We start from the raw sequence: 23792 nt of genomic DNA on the forward strand, positions 1-23792 counted from the left end.
GAAAGGTCTAAAGTCTTAAGTTTCTAGGCTTTGGTTACTGCCAATTGGCTCTTTCTCTTTTTAGTAACGGTTTAATAGGACAGTTCTTTTGTTCACGTTGCTCAAAGGCCAAATGTTTGCTCCATCAGTTTGTTCTTGGCTTTCAGAGAAAGGCTAAATGCAGCAGATTTCAACACTGCCTGTCTGAAGGTGAGAAAATGTGTTACTATAGTAGCGCAGTGCAGCATGATGCATTGAAAGAATATTAATGAAGAAGAGCTCCAAGTGTTGGTGCTTCTCTCAGCTAAAAGGTTTAGACAGGCTTGCAGGCAAGGCGGTGTGAGTGTGTGTTGTGTAAGTGTGTGCTGAGGCGTCAAGCAGTTGAGACCTGAGAGAAAGGTCGTCTGTTGTTCAGCAGATTACAAGAAAACATGGCGACTGATCGATTGGATCCTCTGTACAAACACGCACACACACACAGTCTTCTGCTCCCAGAAGTCAGTGTTATTGGGTTACAATGACAAATCAGAGTCACTGCCAAGAACTGAGGCGTGTTTTTGTTTGCAGTTCTGTGCTTTGACGGCGTAACAGAGGGAGCGTTGCCTTACAGAAGTGGCATTTCTAAACACTTTGAAGGTCCAGTCATCCCGACCCAAACACTCCTGGTATCGGCTGCATCGCATTCACCAACAAATGCTATGCATGAACCAATAGATGCAAATTGCATCCAAGTCTTGGCCTGTCACAATAAACAATAAATCAATTAATTGTATGGTAAATTAAAACGGGTAAAGCAGGTTTTCTACCAAAACTGGTCTTCAGGGGCATGCTATGGTGGTGTAGCGGGTAGCGCGACCCACGTTTGGAGACCTCGAGTGCTCGACACGGCCGTCGCGGGGTCGATTCCCGGACCCGGCGACATTTGCTGCATGTCTTCTCCCCTCTCCTTCCCCCTTTCCTGTCAGCCTACTGTCATATAAGGGACACTAGAGCCCACAAAAGACCCCCTGGAGGGGAGGAACCCCCCCCCCAAAAAAAACTGGTCTTCAGTCTGGTGCTTTGGTCTCATCTAGCCCTTTTTTTGAAGGACACTTTTTTTTTTTAAAGACATCATTATTCATTTTATTTGTTGTTTCTGTTTTGTTTATTTATTTAAATGTCTTCCAGATCATTAGAATTTAAAGTTTATCCATCTTTGATAATGTGTTCTTGCATTATTATGCTGTTACCGTTATGTTACTTGAAAATGGTCAACATTATTGTTTATCGCAATAACTTCTGGGACAATTTATCGTCCAGTAAAATTTGTCATTGTGACAGGCCTACTCCTGTTGTTTAGAACTAAACATTTTTAAATTTTTCTAAAATTACAACCTATTGCCTATTTTAAAAGTATCAGCAGCGTTTAATAAATTACACTTTGTAATTTGATTCATCATGTAGTCGTATCTTCTAACAATTAGTCAATAATAGCTTCAGTTTTAATTGGTTCCTTGATTCCTCATTCTTCATTGTGTTTCTCTGGTTTATTCAGCCGCCTTCCTCTCTGCTTACCCAATATTATGATCCTGTTTCCTCAGTCTGGTGAATTCATGGAAAACAGCCTCACCCTGCCGTTGAATATTTAACATTCAGCAGCTCCTCTTCATCACAGTCTCTTCCTCTGCTTTCTTCTTGTCTGTGTTTGCTTGTTCATGGAAGCAGAGCAGCTGGTCCTAAAGCTTCTCTCACAGGTAGAGAGGAATGTTTAATGACGCATCACCTTTGATTTATTAATTTACTTTAGATTAATTTTGTTCTGTGTCTGCCGCAGTACTCCTTAGTGACCCAATTTACTCGGATATTGTTCACTTTCTGAATAAGCTGAGGTTATATTTCTCGTTTGTCTCGGTTCACAGAAACTTGGTTTTGGTGTGTGATCTTGCATTCAAATTTGAAAATGCTTTATTGATCCCAAAGGGAAATTAAATGTTGTTGTAACTCATTTTAATTCAAATTCTTCAAAGAGTTACCGTAGACGGAGATCAATCAATCAATCAATCAATCAATCAATCAAATTTTATTTGTATAGCACATTTCAGCAGCAAGGCATTTCAAAGTGCTTTACATCATATCAAACACAGAAACACAATGCAACATAGAATCAACAATCAGATGGCTGTTGGTAGGAAAGATCTCTTGTAGCTGTCTGTGTTACAACACATTTGAAGAAGCCCCTGACTGAAGAGAGACTTAGTTTGTCTATGGTTAGGGTTGTCCATAATTTTCTTGATTTTATGAAGAATCATTCTTTGGCTCGCCATGTTTAGAGGTTCCACAGTCGCCCCCAGAACAGAAGCAGCCTTCTTTATCAGGTTGTTTGTCCTTTTTCAATCATTTTATTTATAATATGATCATAATATTGTCTGGGATATTTCTGTTCAAACTTCTGTCTTCAAGAAGGCCAGGTGACTTAGGTGAATTATTAGGGCTGGGTGATAGATTAATTTGATAAATTAATCAAATTTGCTGTTCATAAAGATTTAATTTTTAACATTTTTGTTACTAGAGTTTCAGTAAATCCTCTTTCATGATGGGGAGAACCTCCTCGAAATGCGTGAATACATTTTATTTTTCTTATAAATGCTCCCACGTCAGTGGGAAAAGTCATCTTTGTTCAGCAAAATGATGCTGGTTAATAGTGTAAAGGATTATGTGGTTAACACACCCAACAATCCTACATTTTGATTTATCTACTGGTAATTTCTGCTGCTTTGAACTTGGACTAAAAACAATTGTTGCAAGAAATAAAAATGGCGGAGTTGCAAAATTGCTTAGCCAGAATTTAATGACCTTTTTTTAACAGTTCTGCTGCTAAAAAAGCAAATACTTTGACATTCTTGTAAAAACATATGACTTCATTTGAAATGAGAAAGCTAAACGGGTTGAAAAATATGATCCAAACAGAACCTAAATACATCTCAGCAGCACCAGCAGAGAGACTCAAAGTACCCAATAAAATGGGTTTAGGGGATAAAAAGTGTATTTTCCATGATTTGTCCCATTTGGGAAAATAAAGGGAAGCAATTTTTTTATACAGAGATCTGATTTGCTATGTAAAAATCTGAGATTTTAATTTTAAGCCATACTGGCCAGCTCCAGGTATGAAACACCTGAGTCAGTTTGAGGTTCACTGATCACCGAGACTTTAATCCATTTTTTAAAACTCTGTCCAAAGAGTACAGATTTGATTCAATTCAGGTTTACTTTTAAGAACAATAAACAATCATTTTCTTTGTTTCTATATTCTTGATAAATTAAGAATTGAATTATGTCAAGATTAACATGTTTTAAAGTGAAATAAAATAATGATTTATTTTAAACAGCTCAGTGTTACAGAGCTCTATCTTCCCTGCATCAATGAAAAGTGAAATCAACAAATAAAAATAATAAGCACATCTCATTAACACCTTTACAAGATAAATTAATGCTCAATAGCTTTTTTTCCTCACCTGAAATGCAATCAGCACTGTATGACAAGATATTTATTGTTTACCAAAATATGTCAAATTTATTATGTGAAAGGAAAAAGCTGCTGCTATTTAGTTTACATAATTTTGCCGGAGCCGTTTGGCCGTGATCGGCCGTTTTTGTTTGAAGCGAAGAGACGGCGTCACATTGAGAGAAAGAGAGAGAGAGCTGTACGGTTAAACAGGACTTCACTGATTATTCACAACAAAGGCAACATGATTACAGAGCCCACAATTAAAACCGTCTGCAGCCTTTTTTATTAGTTAGTAGCTAATATAAGGCATTTCTGTGATTAGTGTGGTTAGTTCCTGTGTTGTGGTAGTCCCTTTCTGTAAGAAGAAGTTCAGCTATAAAACAGTAAATGGTTTTTTTTCAGCTATATAATGTAAATAATGTCAGGAATCCCCTATTTTTATTTTATATTTTTTACTAGATTCCATTTTTACTGGCTCAGTTTTGCCCAGGAGGAGATGGAGACATCACTAACCCCAAAAGAAAAGCAAATTTGTTTATTTAACCAGCTCAGTTTTTTAAATTAAATAATTAGCTGCTTAATTATTTTACATTTGGTTTACAAAATCAGAGGCAAAAACCTACATTAGTTCACTAATGAAAACATTTTACTGACGGGTTGAAACAAATCCTAAAAATAAACGAGTTAATGTTTTAGAATATCACTAGGGCGATTTTCACTTAAAGTTTAATGATGAAAATTTGCAGTGATATTGTGATAACAATAAAAGTGATAAGAAGAAGGGCTGATATTGATATCTGATGTTAATATTGCTGTTCTGACCGATATTTACCAATGTTGCATATATTTCATTACAATTTCGACACTTGTGGGGAAACCCCCTCCACCAGAAACGGATAAAAATAAATATCAGTGCTTTATATATGCCCTGTTTTATTTATCGGGCGGACACTGATATGTTAAAAAATGACTAATATCTTCTGATACAGATGTTGGTGCCGATATATTGTGCATCTCTAATAAGAAGTATTTACAACATCTTTTTTTTTAGGTAGTTATAGCCTCACAAACACAAATAATACTCTTATAATGTGGTTCTTTCGGACACCAGTCTCATGAAGAAAAGTGATTGGTGTAATTAAGCTTCACATAGTACCTGTATTTTCAAATTTATTGGTATTCCTTAATGCCTTCATTGAACAAACAATGGAGAAATGGTAAACATTTCTGACAATATGGACAGGTTTAGGGGCATTTAAACATTATTTATCATTCTTGCCATAAGAAATTTATCGCGATAAATGATAAACAATATGATAAATGCCCACACCTTATTTTAGAAACAATTATATTGACCATTAAAAGCTTGTTTTCTGAAAATGTTATAAATAAAAGTGAGCTATGAAGCTCAAAATTTAATTCAGTTGCATCGCGTTTCTACTGATCCTCCTTCAGATGTTTCTACAGATTCATTTTAATCAACTTGTGGTAAATTCGGTAGATTGGACAGGATCTGGAAAGGCACACACCTGTCTAAATAATCTCCCACAGCGGACGGTGCTTGTCAAAGTGACGGGATTCTCTCCAGGCACAAATCTGGGGAAAGGTACAAAATTAAAAATGTCTGCAGGCCCTAATGTGGAAAGAGGCCTCCATCCACCGTAAATGGAAGTAGATAGTTGGGAGATTCGTGTTAAACAAAAGATTATTAAGGAACAATATAATACGACAATCATAGTTTGTTAGTTTTGCGCTTTTGGTTTGGTTTGCTCTTTTTTATTTATTGAATTAACAACTTTACCATTTGTTGAGATGTGCAGAACCATAAGTGATAAGTTACATTGTCCTGCAGAGACCTAAATGTTATGCAGTAGGTCAGCTGAACCAAAGCGAAGGATAAAACTGTAAATATAATATTTAAATAACATATACCCCATATAATACAGAAAATAATGCCCCCTTCTGTTCCGGAGTGTAACTTCATATATGAGGAACGTTTGCACAATCTCCCGCTAAGAACCTGGTTGTTATTTCATGTTTAACTCTTCAAAATGTCTAAAAGTACATTAAAAAAATCGGTAAGATGCCGGTTGAATAACTGTTAAATGAATACATACGTTTTCACTTCTCTGGTTGTTGGGTCATCGAAATGTGTTTCCTGCAGAGGAAATCATTTAGCTGCTGTCAGAGGTCACCAAATGTAGCATATGGATGCTGCTATAAAGGAAATATTTCTGCAGAAACTACAGTGAATTCTTCTTCTGGTAACTGGAGTTCTTATGTCGTTTCTATGGGAAAGTACTGATCGGGTTTTGCACTCTGCAGTTTCTTTCTGAGCCTGCTTTGCTAACCATTTTCCATTTTTCTCTCTTCTCCAGCTGAAACTTGAAGACCGATCTATTGTCATTAGAGACATCGTGCGTCGGAACAATTCTGCTGTAAGTGAAATCCTTATTTTTTATTACATACTTCCTGCTCTTCTTTCTTTCTGTCATTTTAGCGCTTTTTTCCAATTAGCTCCCTCTATTTATGAGTCATGACAGAGTTCACAGTTCCATTTCCTGAACACGACTGGAATATTATTGGGACAAGCCAGGAGAGCAGGGGGTTTTTCTTTGTTTTATTCAGCAACTCAGCCTGAACCCTAACACTGCGTTAAGATTTGAAGTGGCTTTTTAGTTCAAAAATTTAACATAAGTTGGTGCTTGAAGATGTCATTAACTGCCTTCAAACCTTAAAGCTTTTACATCAGTTAAAGCAAAATTGCATGTAATAGTTTAGAAATTCAACTGGTAGCACATTATATGACAAATTATTGTTTAACAAAATGTTTAAAATGTCACAATAAACAATAAATCTATTAATTGCATGATAAATTAAAAGAAACTCACAAATTTCCATTTGCTTGATTTATTGTTTTCCCTTTTTTTCTCTTTTTCCAAAAACAGCAACAACTCAGCTTAAAAAAATAAAAAAACATGAAACACCAAACATCTGTCATGTGCAGGGAGATGTGGCTGCTTTGTGTCACTGAGCAGAAAATGAACTCTACGATTAATCAGTTATTAAAATAATCCTCAAGTAAGTTTAGTATTTGATTATTCACAACTTGGACTCAAAAACGGCCATGTGCTGAAAGAAGAATACACTCAGAGGAGATATTAAGTTAAAACCATACAAAAATATAGTTTAGTGTTTAAGGTTACAAAAAAAACTTTAGTCTGTAAATATGTTCGACCCAGAAATCCAGAAAGTGTCGTAGCTTTAGCATGACCTGCTTCAAATTCTGTAAAACAAATCTCAAAGTGTACACTAAAGGAATAAATAAAGAAACTGAATTATTTGTTTATTTCCATCTTTGAATGTATTTCTAATATTGTCTAAAAAGGATTAACTGATTAAATGAAAAATGTGTGGGAGGTTGCCAATTTTTTGTTGGCAGATTAGATCAGAATAATTGATGGAATCAAATTTTCTGTCCCCCAATTAATGCACTTTATTGTGAGTTTTATTAATCTGTAGCATTTATGGACGATCTGAGTTATTTTATCTCCTTTTAGACACAAAAAAGACTCAAAGTCAATTTGTAGCAGAATTGGGAATCATTTCATACTATCAACATGTTTCTGTTTTGTTATTTCAGGACAACCAGTGTGGTATTGTGACCAACATTGATATTGAATGTGCTGTGAAGTTTGTGGGAACAAATTGTGTTCTTTACCCAGTAAACAGCAAAGACCTGCAGCACATCTGGGTAAGAGAGTTATTAACTTTACTTTGCAGCTGCATCTCATTCATACTTACCTGTTGCTTTGTTGTTCTAATGTTTTTGGTCTCTTTTGTTATTGTTCTGGTCATTTTAGATTCATAAAACCAGGTGAAAAAAACCTGTAACAGCAGTTTTTATAGAAAAGCCTTGCATTTATGTGCATCAAAATATTATTTTTAAAGTGGATTAAGAAAGATAATGTAATTTTTTTTGCAAAATTTAGTCTCTGTAAAAGGAAAAAAGTAGAGCGATTACAACATTTTCAGATGGCAATATTTTGTATTTCTATTTGAGAGTAACAAAAAGTCACATTTACTATCATACATAGGACGGCGTATTAGGGCTGTTGTAGATTGAAATAAAATGGATAAATACATTTCTGCCAAGGAATCTCAGAAATTTTCTGAAAAATAACAAGGAAAAGTCAAAAAATTGCTGGGAAAAAAACTCAAGTTTTTAGATAAATCTCAGAAATTTACGGGAAAAAAAGTGACATTTTTATTTTTAATTCTAGAAAAAAAAATCTGAAATTTTTAGATTAATTTTAAACAATGAGGACATTCTCAGATTCTAAAGTCAAAAATTTGTTAGAAAAAACTAGATTTTCAGAATAAACCGAGTACAAAAATTTTCTAGAAAAAAACCCCTGAAATTTTGAGATTAATCTCAAAAACATTTTAAGGAAAAAAATAGGACATTTTTGGGAAAAAATCGGTTTTCAGGTTATTTTTCTAGAACATTGAGATTAATCTAAAATTTTCTGAGTTTTTTCTAGCAATTTTTTTGACTTTCTAAGGTCAGAAATCTTATTTTTTCTAGATTGTTTGGTGGAAATTTATGTTTCCTTTCTTTCTTTTTTTAATATACAATACGCCATCAGACATAAGTGCAAACATCACAAAATCCATTGCAAGTATTTGCAAATTAGCAACATAAAACATTTACAAAATCCTTCCAGACTCATCAGTGTGAAAAAATGTTTAACATAATTTAATTTTAAGAAATACTTTATTATTATTTTAACAGTTTAATAGGTTTTATCAGTACATTCTGGAACAGCCGTCCCTTTGGTCTTGATATGACCCAGAATGAAAATGAGTTCGACACCTCATGAAAAGTCGACTGCGTTTGTTTCTTCCAGTCTTTTATGTACGGCGACTACATCGCTTATGACTTCTGGCTGGGTAAAGTCTACGATCTGACCAATCACATCATCCTCAAGCTCTCCAATGGAGCCAGGTAGGCTGCCTGCGCCTGCATGAGCGTGACGTTGGCGCGCAGTGCGACCGTGCGTCTGTCTCTCAGAACGTGCGAGCAAATTAAGTCGGATTCACGAGTGTCCCATCAGTTAAGCTTCAGCTCCGTCTCTCTGCTTCCCTGCAGATGCTCCATGAGCGTCGAAGACGGCGCCAAGCTATACGACGTCTGTCCGCATGTCAGCGACTCGGTATGTAGCTGTGAGCTTTTCTGTCACCTTTGTTTACTTCATTTTGCCTTGGATGTTTATTAACACGTGGATTCAGTTTCTTCTGAGCTAAAGACGTTGCTAAAAGGAGCTTTAAATCTGTGCATGCAAGCAGCTCTATTTTTATTAATGTTCCTAAAGTAGAAAATAAGAAGAGTGCTGTTTCTATAGTTTTATTTTCTGAGCAGTATTTTTAACTCTCAATTTATCTGCTTATTTGAAATTATTTGGGTCATAATATGAATAATTAATTTAAAATCAGGGCTGGAAGTTTAACCTGTCTGAAACCTCTATGATTAAAAATAGCTGCTCACATGCACTGAGATTTACGACTTTTTCTTTTAAATTCATCTTAGTTTATGTTATTAATGAACAGCTGGAGGCAGACTTTTTATTCTCACTGTCTGACATTAAATCAGATAAAACTTTTTCTGCTTTTGGTCAGTAAGAACTGCAGAAACTGTAATCAATTTATGAGCATTTTCAGGAAATGTGAAGCAAAAGCAAAAAAAAAAAAATCTTTTAAGATGGGGCAAAAAAAAAAATGCATTTAATTATTATTTTTTCAATAATAAATTTTGCTGGATAATTAATTGCACCAGTAATTAATCTAGTCCACCAAAATGAAATCCACTGATCTAGGATTTATTTAATAAGTTTGAGAAGAAAAAGACAAACGGCTTTATTTCCTCTTTTGTCTTAAAATTAAGATGTTTTTTTTTTGTTTCACATTTCCTGAAAATGTCGACAAATTGAAAAATGCTGTTTTGTAAACCTAATTAAATTTACTGTAACATTTGTTCGCGTTATTGCTGTTCTGTTTCTTCTTCAGGGTTTGTTTTTCGACGAGGCGTACGGTTTCTACCCGGGCCAGGTTCTGATCGGCCCCGCTAAGGTCTTCTCTAATGTACAGTGGCTGTCAGGGGTCAAACCTGTCCTAAGCAGGAAGTGCAAGTTCAGAGTGGTGGTGGAAGAGGTGAGAGGGTGACCAGAAATCAACAGACATCTTAAATGCATCTCCATGTGTTTCTGCACGTTTGGATGTTTTAAATCCTGGAGTTTTGTGTTTCCGTCAGGTGAAAGTCGTGGAGCTGAAAGTGACGTGGATCACCAAGAGCTACTCTCCTCAAGGCTCTGACAGCGTGTATCCACCTCCCTCCACCATCACACAGGAAAATCTTCACAGGTCAGTCGATCCTTCTCTTCACATAGCGTCTGCGTCCGCCCCCTCTCTCCTTCATGTGACGTCTGGATGGTTTACACTTCCTCCTGAACTTCCTGTCAGATTTTATCAGCTTTAAGGAGACGTGGGCTTTATGCGTTTATTTGTTTATTTGGATCAACATTTGCCTTTGGCGTAACAATGGCTGCGCTTCCTGGGGTCCACATCATAAAAACATTTATTACAAAACCAGTTACACACACTTAATACAATATTAGAGACAGAGCACATAATTCATAAATGCGTAATTATCACACTTTATACAACTTTGTATTTTTTCTGTGTGTTTTTATGAGGTAATGCACTTTGAACTGCCTTGTTGCTGAAATGTTCTATGCAAATAAATGTGATTGATTTATATAATAAACTAATTAAGTCACATTAATTAGTTTCACAATTATACTATGTAATAAAATAATTAAGCAAGACTCTTTATTTTAAGGTTTTATTGGCTCTAGTGGCCTTTATTTGATAGTTAATTGACAGGAAAGTGGGTAATGAGAGAAGAGGGAAGACATGCGGCAAAGGTCGCCAGGCCGGGAATCGAACCTGCGACAGCCACATCGCGGACTAAGTGGGTTGTGCTTAACCCCTGCGCCACCACAGCACATCCCAGCAAGACTCTTTTTAAAATGTCTAGCATTTGTTACATTTATTACAGATGAAGGGATTCATGTTACATGGTGGAAGAGAAAAACAACCTTTTAAAGCATATCTTGTATTAAAATTGTGTCAAGTTTGGTTAAATAAAAGCTGATTATATAGTACAATATTTCTAAAAATGTGTAAAAGGGAAATTTGTGCCTTATTTTCAACCAACCTAATGCTTCATGGTGATAATATTTGTATATTTGGAACAATGCAGAGCAAGACGAGCGGCACAATTTTGCCCTCTTTTGGAGAGCGTAAAGCTGTCGTACTCCAAGCATCGCGCCAGATTTAAAGATGCATATTGGCTCCCCACAAAACGATGAAAACCCGGAAAATTCGACGTTATGCTGCTAACCCTTAGTAACAACTTACAGGCAGAAGTGAGAGTTCTGACCAACACAAAGACCGATCCGGCCAGAACACGGTGCGCTAAGTAATAAAACACAATTTTTGAGGCAGCTACATTTTCCTTGAGGAATTTTAATCGATTTACTCGAATCCATCGAGCCCTAATTAAATGGTTTTCTGAAGTACTGGACCAAGTGACACAAGACAGCAGTTCTGATGATTTGAGGGATTAATTTTTGTGTATATCAATCAAGTTGATCTGTATAGCACATTTCAGCAAAAAGGCATTTCAAAGTGCTTTACGTCATAAAAACACAAAAATACAAAATCATAGAACACACAGGAAACAAATGAAGCTTTACACTTTGTCAAGTCTAAGCATCATTACACATCAGAATGTTGGTTTATGTTTCAAAATCAGCTCTAAACGGGTGGTTTTTAGTCTAGATTTAAAAGAACTCGTGTTCCTTTATAGGTGTAAACATTGTTACATTGAAAGGCCATTTCTCGTGTGTGATTGTGTCGTATTTGAGCAAAGCCGCCCTTTGATTGGTTGCAGGGTGAGGCGCTTGGGTTACTATGACCACACCCAGAGGGAGCTGGGAGAAAGAGCCCTGTACATCATCCCTGCCAAAGGCAGCGCCACATGCATGACCTGTGACGGACCCGAAGGGGCCCATTTTCTACCAGAGGACCCCATTGCCAGAAAGGTGCAGTTAAGTTTTTTCACCTGTGTGTTTTATCTTATGGTTAATGGCTGTAAATGTAGTTTAAAAGCATAAAATCCTCTCTTGCTGTTAATTAAAAAACCTAATCAGACTGATCATTTGTGATCAGAGTTTACTTGTAACTAGTTACATTTATTCAGTTACATTCACTTAAGTAACTTTTGGAAAAATTTACTTTTAGGAGTATTTTTACTACACTGTACTTTTTACTTTTACTTGATTTACTTTTATTACAAAGTATTCCTACTTTTACTTTTGTAATACTTCTGGATTTTCTACCCACTGAATAAAGAACAAACATGTTTTAATTAAAAATTCTCCAGACACAGACACACACCTGCAGTTTTTGTTAAAGTTTTAGAAGTTTTATTGAAAGAAACTGATTTGGAAAATTTTCTTTTGCCTGATTTTGTTATTTTTCTGATTCTTATATGAATTATTGTCATTTTTGTCTATAAAATACCAAAATTTCCAATCAACCTTATACTTTGGTCCGTCTTATGATGTAATTTTTAAATATTAAATGATTGATAATTTGACCAGTTTCTCAAATTATCAATTAAAACTTTTTTACTCTTACTTTAGTAATGTCTTAGATGGCTACTTTTTTACTTTTACTCTGGCTGTGATTTATCACAACTAATCTTCTTAATCTTAATCCTCCGCATTAGACTATCTAAATGTCTTCAGTCAGACTGCTATAGGAGGCATTTCCTGCCAATACCGATTACTATCTACAATAACTCTTTGAAGAATTTCAAGTAATATGACTTATAAGAGCATTTAATTTCCTTTAAGATCAATAAAGTATTTTTGAATTTGAAATAATTACTATGTTCAACTTTGTAAGCTTGAACAAATATTCTTATAAACATGCAAATTTGCGTATAAAATTGTTTGTTTTACAGGTCTTCATATTGAGGAAGGATTTTAAAAAAAGTGATTTTGTTTTAAATTTTAATTTAGAAATGTGAACTGTAAACTGATTGTGCTTCAGTGGAAGAATAATTTATTGTTGCACTACCTTGGTTTTATCAGGACTTACATCACTGTGTTTATTTAAAGTGAAATTATTCAGTTATCATCTTTTCTCTCATGTTTGCGACTCTGCATTTTTGACCGCAGCACAAGACCGCAGCGTAACGTGCTGCTTCGAACCCTCCACTGGAGAAAGGCTTTTAGATCAAAATAGTTTTATTAATCTGCATTATGTAATATTAACTCATTAAACATTTTAGATTAATCGCTTGCATTAACATTGACAGCCCTAAAAAAAGAAAAACAATTATAATTTGAAATTGTTAAATTAGGAAACCAAGTCACATCTGACTAAATGAACTTTCACTGAGTGGATGTACATCATTTAGTTTGGCCCAATTTAACAGATAAACAGTGTAAAATAGTTGTTTTATTCTAAAATGTATAAAGACTGTAAATTCATTTAAATATTGCGATTGAAATATAAACACTTAATGCTGATAAGATGCAACATATACCTGTGAATCTAATTTTTTTTGTTTTATTTTGAAAAATAAACCATAAAAAAATTCTGAATAGTGAATGCTTTTATTGTGAAAATGAAAAGTGGTTTTATAATGCAAACTCTCGGTTTATTTTCCTGCTGCAGCTAAAAAGAGTTTTCAAAAAGGAGTCTGGAAGGAAAACGGAACATGCTGACCTACAAGGTATCCATCAAGCATTCACAGATGAGTCACAAAAACCGCCTTATTCACTGATTGAATCATTACTCTCTCTGCTTTCCAACAGGTGACCACAAGTCGGAGCAGACCGACTCGCCCCATCTCAACAACGGCCCGGTAACGGCGGGTCAGAACCCGGTGGATCCAAAGAGCGCCAACGACAACGCGGCTGAACACGGAGAGCAGGATGCAGATGACGAAGGCGCGGAGGACACTGATGACACCAGGTTTGTTTACCAACATCTGGTGGCTCTGATGGTCATTTTACGTGCTGGGAAGTAAACTTCATGTTTCTCTGGTTTAGGGAGAAAAATATTACCCAAAATATATGAGTCCAGTAAACAGAAATTTGTATTATGAGTCTAAATTTTTTTTTTTAAAAAGCAGCGTTGATTCTCAGAAGTTGTAAAAAAAGTTTTTTTTTTACTTTTCATCTAATGTGTCCAAATTGTTACATTTACAGTAGATAAAAAACGGTTTCACCTGATGGAAAATATTAAAACAAGACATTTTAAAGGAATTTCAGTTGAAATAAATTACAAGAATAAATGAAAATTAAGTTGAAATTGTAGTTAATTAAAAAAATAATAATTTTTTTGAATAGATATCAAAGTCGAAACGGACACAGATTGTAATATTTAGTTTAAAAGAAACAAAGAAGAACAACTACAAGATAAATTGAGTTACCCAAACATAACTTGGATACATTTTATAGTAAATTTTATTATAGAACAGCAAATATTCAAAAACAATAGTTGCATTAAATAAATAAAAATGTCAGATTTTGAGTATTAAAAGCATACTACACTCTAAAAAATGCTTTGTTTTTGTTTAAGACGTCATACATTTGAAAACATCTCATTCAATAATTTGTACAAAAACACAGGAAAAAAAGTTAACTATTATGTATAGTTAAGATAAAATGCACAAAATATAATCCTACCAAATTAGAGATAATTTTTGAATCAAAATCATTGAATATGAAGCAAATTGAAAAATTCGTTTAATGTTTAATCTGTTATTTGTTGCAGATTTTGTATTCGTTTTCTGAAATTTTAATGATTACCTCTGAAAGATCTGAGCATACACTTTAAATTTATTTACATCCATCCCACTTCATTTCTGTTATATGAACTTAATCAAGTAATTAAGCATTCAGAGAACATTTTTACCTTCCTTTATTAGTATTTTAACATGTGTTTTTATTTGTTGTTGTTTTTTTTTAATTTATGAGCTGAAGGTTGTGAGTTAATGAACAAACTACCGTTACCTGTGTGTAGCTCTCTCACATCGTCAGCCAGCTCCACCGCCTCGTCTCAGAGCGGCGGCCTGGGAACCAACCGCAAGAAGAGCATCCCGCTCTCCATCCGCAACCTGAAGAGGAAGCATAAAAAGAAGAGGACCAAGTTCTCCCGAGAGTTTAAGCGTGGAGACCGGTGGGTTAGCATGGATTTTTATCCTCTGCCTTTTTATCTCCTCATCCACTCTGAACGTGGATGTTTTTCTGCTCTGTTTTAGAGATCAGGTGTTTCTAGCTGAACTAAAGAGTCAGGAGTTTTGTTTCTGTTGGGTGGTTCACATTTCATCGCCACACAAACATGAAGGATCAATGTTACAAACTGCAGAAACACAAGGATTTGTTGCATGCTTGTTTGGAAATGAGAGTATTTATAAATCCCAACATGAAGATAGAAGTCTTAATGACTGTAACAATAGACTTATATCAGTGTAAAAACATGCTGGAGCTTACCTGCATTTTTATTTTCTAAAATTATACTTAAGAGACTAATATTTTCATTTTTGGGTTGCGTGTGTGAACATTGTGGGGCAATTTCAAGGTGCATTAGGTGGTCCATGAATGTTTGTTACATGGGTTAAGTGGTCCTCAGCCTTAAAGCGTTTGAGAAACTCTGACTTAAAACAAAGTTTAAATTAAATGAGTTACAACAACAATAAAGTATTTTTGAACATTTTAATTTGAAATTTGAAAACGCTTCTTCGCTACTTCCCAACATGCCAGGGGGAATATGAAAATTAAACCATTTTCAACATTTCTAAAGCAAAGTTTTTTCTGTTTTTCTGTGTTTTTTGCCATCAGGGTGGCAGTGGAAGTTGTATCAACAAAGACCACCGCTGATGTGATGTGGAAGGACGGACGGGTGGAGAGGGGGATCAGGTCCAACGACCTCATCCCCATCCAGCACCTGGACAGCCACGAGTTTTGCCCCGGAGATTTTGTGGTTGACAAACGACGTGAGTCGACTTTATTGTCTGCACAGCTTTTTGTTGCTTTCTGTATTGGTGGAGGGCAGTGATTATTTTTCTTTATGTTAATTTGTTCTGACTGTATGTTGGTCAGAGGCTGAAGTGATTTCAAGCTTGTCTGTGAAATAGTTTGATACCCAGTAGGGATGCACCGGCATGAAAATTTAGTCCGATATTCTTGGGTTTTGTGTGTTATGTGTATCTAAGGTCTTTTTTTATTTCCTGTTTCATACCTCCTGTTGCTCTTGGTACACCTAAGATTAACAGTTTATACTTATTGATTTTACATCGCATTTTTTCTTTTTACTTTACAAGTAACTGATCCGAATGTTCTGTAAAAGCTGCTCCAGTACAAGCCGGGATGTCAAACTCATTTTCATTTCTGGCATCACGCATGTCCTCAAATAGCCTTAATGTTAATAAAACTACCCATTATGAAACTGTTAAAATGTTACAGCTTTCTCTGCGTTTGAGTACTTCTGAAAAATAAATTTATTTTATTTGCTGCGGATGTTGCACATTAGTTAACATTTCTGTAAATGTGCCAGAATTAGCCAAAAGCAGGCAATTCTCAATTTGTCCTGCTGAAAACAAAGACTATTTAATATTGAAGTCATTTGGCACGATACAAATAAAAACTGATGTGATTTGACTGATGAAATAATACTTAATCTTGAAATGTTGAAGTTATATTTCTGAGTCTAGTTTGATATATGTGGGTTCAAGTGTAAATAGTAGGAAATGTTGCTACATTTGTGGTTTTTCTTCTGGATTTAGTTCTGACTTACAAACCAAGTGACTCATTATTGGTGCCAAATTTATTCTGGGTCATTTTATCCACATGATATCATCACTACAAAAATGAATGTTTTGTTATCTAACAATGCAGTTTAGAACATTTTTTTCTTATTTTTGTCCTTGTATTTCTACACAACATTATTGTTTCTGTGTTTTATTTGAACTGGCTCTGTGTGTGTGTGTGTGCGTGTGTGTGTGTGTGTGTGTGTGTGTGTGTGTGTGTGTGTGTGTGTGTGTGTGTGTGTGTGGGTGTGTGTGTGTGTGTGTGTGTGTGTTCAGCCCAAGCGCTGCAGGATCCAGGCGTGTACGGCGTGATCCAGTCTGGGGACCATAAAGGCAGAACGTGCGTCGTCAGATGGATCAAACTGAACTCCACAGGTGACGACGTCGAGGTAAGTCAGAGCTGACGACGCTAGCTGCGTTTCTGTCAACCATAAACTGCACAAATTGAAAGCACAAAAATAAATTCACTTAATGGAAACGCGCCAGTTTAGAAAAAAACTCAGGTTTTTTGATTAACCCTTTCATGCATGCAGTGCAGACAACAGACATCTAAAAGCCATTTTCTTGTGTTTCTGGTGGATTTTTAAGTTATAAATGCACACAGACCACTGAAATGGACACTAGTGCACCATACAACACACTGCCAACTACTGGCCATCCACTGCAAGTGCAAGAAAATTTTGTTAAATCCAATATGGCCGACAGATGAAAAAAGCAACTTAGGAGTATTCAGTCCCTTCTGCTACTGTAGAGTACGGAGCCCTCTAGGGGACATGGGGAATTTTTTATCTTTTGCATTCCCTCGCAAAACTTTACTGGTCAGTTATGCAGCATAATTGAATACTGTAAGCCTTTCTTACAGTGGGCGCCGTATTTTCTGCTTTAATATAAGGTTATGTGAGGTTTTTCCATGAATGTTAGTATCTTTTTGTGAAATATCTGAAGTTTTATATCTTTCTTTAGGATAGAAAGGCACCACAAACCTACGATATAAACAGAAACCTTCCGTAAGTAGGAAAGAAATAAAAATACATTATAATTTGGACTATTTCTGAGTTATTATCGCGGGTAATAAGTCATCTGACAGTTTTGATTGTGTCTCTGTTGCGTTCGTAATCTGAATGGTTTAAAGAGCTGCTTTCAGTGCCGCTCCATCTTCGCCTTAACAGACATAAACATGCAGGAAAAAATGAATCGATTTTTAATCAGTGTTTTGCACCAAACAGTTAATAATAATAAACAAGTTTTCACTGAGGCTCTGTAAGAGCCATATGAATGAAATAAGTAATTATTGATATGACAGGAGCAGGCGGCTTTGACACTTAGGTGTGTCGACGTGGGAGTGACGTCATACTGGCTTTGTGTGTATTAGGAAGCGGTGAGCGGGGCGGTCAGTCCTTGCAAAGTTTGGAGCTTGATCATCAAAATGGAATAAATCGATAATTGTGACAGAACAAAGAAAAGGTTTGGAGTTGATTGATACACGGACAGATGAGATTCCCCGAATTAACCCAGTGCGGCCCTTTACCATCATTAGTTTGTCGTGTTTTTAATAATAAAAACTTGTTAATAATAAAAACTGTTTGGTGCAAAACACTGATTGAAAATCGATTTTTTTACTGCATGTTTATGTCTGTTAAGGCTAAGATGGAGCGGCACTGAAAGCAGCTCTTTAAACTCTTTTATATCGTAGGTTTGTGGTGCCTTTCTATCCTAAAGAAAGATATAAAACTTCAGATATTTCACAAAAAGATACTAACATTCATGGAAAAACCTCACATAACCTTATATTAAAGCAGAAAATACGGTGCCCACCGTAAGAAAGGCTTACAGTATTCAATTATGCTGCATAACTGACCAGTACAGTTTTGCGAGGGAACGCAAAAGTTTTGCGAGGGAACGCAAAAGAAAAAAAATTCCCCATGTCCCCTAGGTGGCTCCGTAGTAGAGGACTTTTAAAGGTAAAAAAAATATTGTGACAAGTAATTTAAAAAAATGTTTTAATTTAAGTTACTAAGAACTATTTTTTTTTACAACAACGCCCTAGGAAGTTGTAGGAGGATGATGGCTTGTTTGTTTTGTTTTTGACATTGTGCAGCTGGCTCCATCAGAGCTCTCACAGCATCGCGCAGTTCATAAAAAGTTGTTTCATTTGAACGTGTTGAATCCAAAGCTCTTCTGTAAAATCGCTGATATTTTCCCCAAAGCGCTGCAGACGTAGCCACTCCTGTTAGCGATTTGTCGCTCCAACGCCTGAATAAAACGCTGATGTTTCCTCTGATAGACGATGAGTTCTAGCACCATGTCTGAAATATGAATATATTTAATGTAGCTGTTCATATTCTTCACTACTGTGATCTTTAATAACTTATAGTAACAAGCTTATTCATGTTTGACTTTAATTGCATTTCTGACTTAATGGAAACACCACAATTAATAAATTGTGTTTTTTCGTCGTTGGGAAATATTTGCACACACTTCTAACGGAAACATATCTGCTTTTGGAGAACGTAAAAGAAATCTGCTGGGAATAGAAACAACTTATCTTTTCCTCTTGTTTTAGGTTATTGGTGTGGAGGAGGATGTCAGTGTGTACGACATCGCAGATCATCCAGATTTCCATTTCCGCACGGCGGACATCGTCATCAGAATATGGAACTCCGAGAACGGACAGAACGACTGCGAGAATGAGGTAAAAACATTTTTACTTGGACTAGACTTCCATGTTGTACGGAAGTAAAATTATCCAACTGTGTTATTCAGACAGTGAGCCTCATGCCAGTGTTATGATGCTGCTAACTAGTCTAAAACTGGATCTTGCTAATGCAGGTTCTGTTCAGGTGAACTTCAGTAAGTTAGAATATCATCATAAAGTTAATTTGTTTCAGTTTAATTCAAATCTTTACGCATAAATTGTTCTGTCTGCAGACGTCAGTGGGTCAGGTGTCCCGGGTGGATGTGAGCAGTAAAGTGGAGGTCGTTTGGGCCGACAACTCCAAAACCATCGTCCTGCCACAAGTAAAAATTCACATTTTAAACCTGGATTGATTCAGTAAGACCTACTTTACTCACAGTCTGATGTTTTCATTCTCAGCACCTCTACAACGTGGAGTCTGAGATCGAGGAGACGGACTACGACTCTGTGGAGGACACGAGCAGCGTCCTGTCCACGGAGGAGTGGGAGGACGAGAGCGACAGCTGGGAGACGGACAACGGCGTCACCACCGAGGACGACAGCCACGCCAACAACTTCAACGCCACCTACACGGTGACGCCCATCCCGACGCCATCCGGGTCTGCCCTGTTCATCATCCCACCACAAGAGGGCAGCAAGGCTGAGGTGTCGAGTCCCACCAAGGGAGCGCCGGGAGAGGAAGGGGAGGCGTCTGTGGGCAGTCCCACGTCTGGAGGAGGTGGGGAGCGGCGGCCATGTTTCCGTTCCTAGTATAAGCTATCCTAGTCTGCTGGATCAGATTAGACATTTGTTACAACTGTTGATCTGTGGAGAATGTTTAGGTGTAATCTGTTTTTGCCATCACATCTAAGGCTAAAGCAATTAATCAAATTAATCGTCATGAATTGATTATTGAATCGCCAACTGATTTACCACTTGCTGTATTCTTGTTGGTTGTGCAGGAGGCTCCACTTCTACTTTTCAGAGATGCACAGTTGTATAATTGCGCATCTGTTTGGAGCCATTTTCGCGTGTGCGTGTAAACGTTCAGTTGGGGGCGTGACCAGCAGAAGATTATTAATTTAAATCGACAGGAAGTCCTAAAACAGCTCATTCTGGAAGGAGCTCAAAATCTCATTATCTAAGAATGATGTTGTACAAAAAATGTGATAAAAATGTTGTGTTTCAGCCTATTGATCTGTCCTAACCTGTTCAAGGAAGTATAATAAGGCTGCGTTCACACTGCAGCCTAAAGGGACCCAATTCAGATTTCTTTGCCTTAATGAAAACCGATCTTTTTATGACCGTCTGAACAACACAGGTCGGATTCCTTTCGAATGTGACCCAGGCCTCTCGGGTATCCGATTTAAATGTGACCAAATGTCCAGGTCGAATTCATCCGACCTGAACGTCACTGATACTCGACAAACGTCACTGTTCTGCACCCTGATACGCGCAAGTGGGAAGAAAAACAACAACCATGCTCAGGTCGGTCAACAACTTCAAATGTGTAAGTTATGCTCCACCGTTAGCCTCCATGTTTACTTCTGCAAACACTGAGCGCTTCTTCTTTTCATGGCAGTTGGCAGAACACTGAGAACACTGACGCTATTGCGCCCTCTACTGCGCATGCGGGACACTTTCAGGTTGTTTGTCCCTTCACACTGGAGATCACATACAGGTTGCATATGTTTGGAAGTGTGAACAGAGCCGGCAAAAAAAATCCAATTTTGACAAAAAATTGGACTTGGGTCACTTGAGGCTGCAGTGTGAACGCATTTAAGAACTGGAACCTCTCTGGTAGCTAGATCTCTGCTGGTTTATCTGCTGGTTGCATCATTTTGTCGTTTTTTTTCTGTAACATTCGTCCTGCAGTAACGACTCCAGGAGGAACCGTAAACGGAGCGGAGAAGCCCAATAAGGACGGCGCCTCCCGAGGCTTCAGAGAGCTGAAGGAAGCGCTGAAGATTCTGGAGAGCCTGAAGAACATGACCGTGGAGCAGCTGTGGACAGGCGGCTCGCCGACCTCCCCGACCTCGGCCGAGCCGGCCTCCGCCGCCAACGTGGCGAGTTCTCTGTCGCCGGCAGCGCCCGAGAAACCCACCAAGGAGAAACGCTTCCTAGACGACATCAAGAAGCTCCACGAGAACCTGAGGAAGACGCTGGACAACGTCGCCATCGTGGAAGAGGAGAAGATGGAGGCGGTGGGGAGCGGAGGCGCCGGAACGGAGGTGAGCGTCGCCATCGCTGTGACGTCGCCGGATGTGTGGAGGTGTTTTCAGCTTCTGCTGCTCCTCAGGCCGAGAGGAGCGGAGAGGAAAAGCCGCAGCAGGAGCCGCAGACGCCGGTGGGGGGGCAGGAGTGGCCCAGCGAGTTCCTGAGTGACACTCCGGTCCTGTGCCAGCAGAGCGGAGGGAAGCCTGGCGTGACATTCACCAGCGCCAAGGGAGAAGTGTTCTCAGTGCTGGAGTGGGCACCAGGTGAGAGATCCACCACTCCTCCATCAGAGATCTTCCTTTGTTTCCTCCGATAACGAGGGAGGAACCGATTTCTGGCCAATAACCGATTTTTAAAACCTTTAACAAAAACTGCAGGTGTGTCTGGTGAATTTTACAGCATAGTAAAAATACTCATGAAAGTACTTTTTTTTAAAAGTTACTTAAGAAATGTAACTACCCAACTTTGAAGACAAAACCAGTAACTTTTTAGTAATGCATAGGAGCTGGTTTTAAATAAATAATGGTTCTTTCTTTGTTTCTTTCTTTCTTTCTTCAAAGCAATGGAAATATATGTTTTTCATTTTCCACATAGGTTTTGTTCGTATCCTAAAGAAAAAATATATAAAACTTGAAAAATCTCACTAACAAGATATAAACATACACAGACAAACCTTACACCACAGGGGTCAAACTCGAGGCCCGGGGGCCAAATCTGGCCCACTGTAGCTTTTTATGTGGCCCTCTAGACTCCAAGTTACATCAACAAGTCCCTCCCGTTTTTCACAAATTTGCAAAATTCACACGAAATCAACAGATGCCCACCTTTTAATCTGATTTTACTGCAAATGTTCTCAAAATTGGTCAAAAACATTGAGTTTAAGTGACTGCTCAGCCTTATTTGATACAGTGAATACTAAAAAGTCACCTTCAGCATCAGACATTCGCACAAATATTGTAAAAATTCCTTTGAAAAGTTACCAAATTATCACCACAAAATCTGTGATTTTAATTGCAAAAACAATAAAACAATCACAAAATCCTGGAATAACAGCTGTTTATTGATATTCTAACAGTTTAATTTATTTTTGTCAATATATTTTGGCACAACCGGCCCTTTAAGAACATCCAGATTTCTGATTTGGCCCAAAATGAAAATGAGTTTGATGCCCCTGCCTTGCACAGACTTTCAGTATTCAAGATGCTGCATGAACTGACTAAGTACATTATTGCAAGAGAACACAAAAGTCTTTCAAGGGAATATGAAACATTTGCAATATAAACAACATTATTGTTGTTTTGAGACCATTTTTAAGTAATATAATGGTAATCAGATGCAAGAACACATTCTCAAAGAAAAACTTCCAATTCCAAAGAGCATTCTGCTAAATGCATTAAAGATTTTTAGAAGGAACTCTGTTATCTTGTCTCTTCCTGATCTATCATGTTTTTCTCTCACAGAGACTCATTCGTTTAAGAAAATGGAGTTCCAGCCAGCAGAGGCCAAGAAGTTTTTCAGCACAGTGAGGAAGGAAATGGCTCTGCTGGCCACATCGCTGCCTGATGGGATCATGGTGAAAACATTTGAGGACCGAATGGTGAGTTTTATTTCCACTGATTTGGTCCTTCACTGCAAAAAAACCTAAATATCACCAAGTAGTTTTGGCCCAATTTCTAGTGCAAATATCAAGAATAAAACAAAACTAACTTGAAAGAAATGTTTCTGCAAGTTATATAAACTTGTTTTTAATTAGTAATTATTTAACATTGATTAAAAAAAGTACAAGTTCCACAGCAGATAATTTCACTTACAGCCTGGTAAAAAGTCTTTTTAAAAGTGAAATAATCTGCCAGTGGAACTTTAACTTTTTCATCAATATTAATAATTTTTCTATGTCTTAAAAAGTTGCTTGTTAGTTTCGTCTTAATTCAAGTGAACTAAGAGATTTGCACTAGAAGCTGAACTTGGTTGGTAACATTTTGTGATTTTTCAGTGTGAACTTGGCGATATTTCAAAACGTCTTCCTTCTGCTGTGACCCAGGATCTGTTTTCGGCGCTGATCAAAGGCCCGACTCGGACCCCCTACGAGGACGGGCTCTTCCTGTTCGACATCCAGCTGCCCAACATCTACCCGGCCGTGCCGCCGCTCTTCCGCTACCTGTCGCAGTGCAGCGGCCGCCTCAACCCCAACCTGTACGACAACGGCAAGGTGTGTGTCAGCCTGCTGGGCACCTGGATCGGCAAGGTGAGCTCCGCCCTGCGACGTCGCCGCTCCCGACGGGTCGCAGCCGCTCTCGATGCCTGATTGTTCCGGTTCTGCTGTGATTCACAGGGAACCGAGAGATGGACCAGCAAGTCGAGTCTGCTGCAGGTTCTCATCTCCATTCAAGGTCAGTTAGAGCGTTTTTCTTTATTTATTTCCTTCAGACCAAATATCTGGTTCCCACAAAGACATAAAATCCTTTTTGTTTTATTTATTTCTCCTGTCT

The 23792-nt window shown here is 37.4% G+C and overlaps 1 protein-coding gene across 2 annotated transcripts in view; it reads left to right on the top strand.

Moving 5' to 3' along the window:
* The window catches only part of ube2o (ubiquitin-conjugating enzyme E2O), a 46704-nt gene that overhangs the window by 18198 nt on the left and 4714 nt on the right, over positions 1 to 23792 (top strand). For both annotated transcript variants that reach the window (XM_032564299.1, XM_032564298.1), the window contains exons 2-21: positions 5842 to 5901; positions 7107 to 7217; positions 8374 to 8471; positions 8616 to 8679; positions 9530 to 9673; positions 9774 to 9883; positions 11478 to 11628; positions 13274 to 13331; positions 13414 to 13573; positions 14627 to 14782; positions 15445 to 15599; positions 16689 to 16801; positions 18976 to 19104; positions 19341 to 19430; positions 19507 to 19825; positions 20962 to 21317; positions 21386 to 21566; positions 22764 to 22900; positions 23345 to 23548; positions 23636 to 23693. In XM_032564299.1, coding sequence (XP_032420190.1) covers positions 5842 to 5901; positions 7107 to 7217; positions 8374 to 8471; positions 8616 to 8679; positions 9530 to 9673; positions 9774 to 9883; positions 11478 to 11628; positions 13274 to 13331; positions 13414 to 13573; positions 14627 to 14782; positions 15445 to 15599; positions 16689 to 16801; positions 18976 to 19104; positions 19341 to 19430; positions 19507 to 19825; positions 20962 to 21317; positions 21386 to 21566; positions 22764 to 22900; positions 23345 to 23548; positions 23636 to 23693 — 2854 coding nt within the window. The remainder of the gene's footprint in view (positions 1 to 5841; positions 5902 to 7106; positions 7218 to 8373; positions 8472 to 8615; positions 8680 to 9529; positions 9674 to 9773; positions 9884 to 11477; positions 11629 to 13273; positions 13332 to 13413; positions 13574 to 14626; positions 14783 to 15444; positions 15600 to 16688; positions 16802 to 18975; positions 19105 to 19340; positions 19431 to 19506; positions 19826 to 20961; positions 21318 to 21385; positions 21567 to 22763; positions 22901 to 23344; positions 23549 to 23635; positions 23694 to 23792) is intronic.

The sequence above is a fragment of the Xiphophorus hellerii genome, chromosome 5 (genome assembly GCF_003331165.1).
Source record: "Xiphophorus hellerii strain 12219 chromosome 5, Xiphophorus_hellerii-4.1, whole genome shotgun sequence".
Classification (NCBI taxonomy): domain Eukaryota; kingdom Metazoa; phylum Chordata; class Actinopteri; order Cyprinodontiformes; family Poeciliidae; genus Xiphophorus; species Xiphophorus hellerii.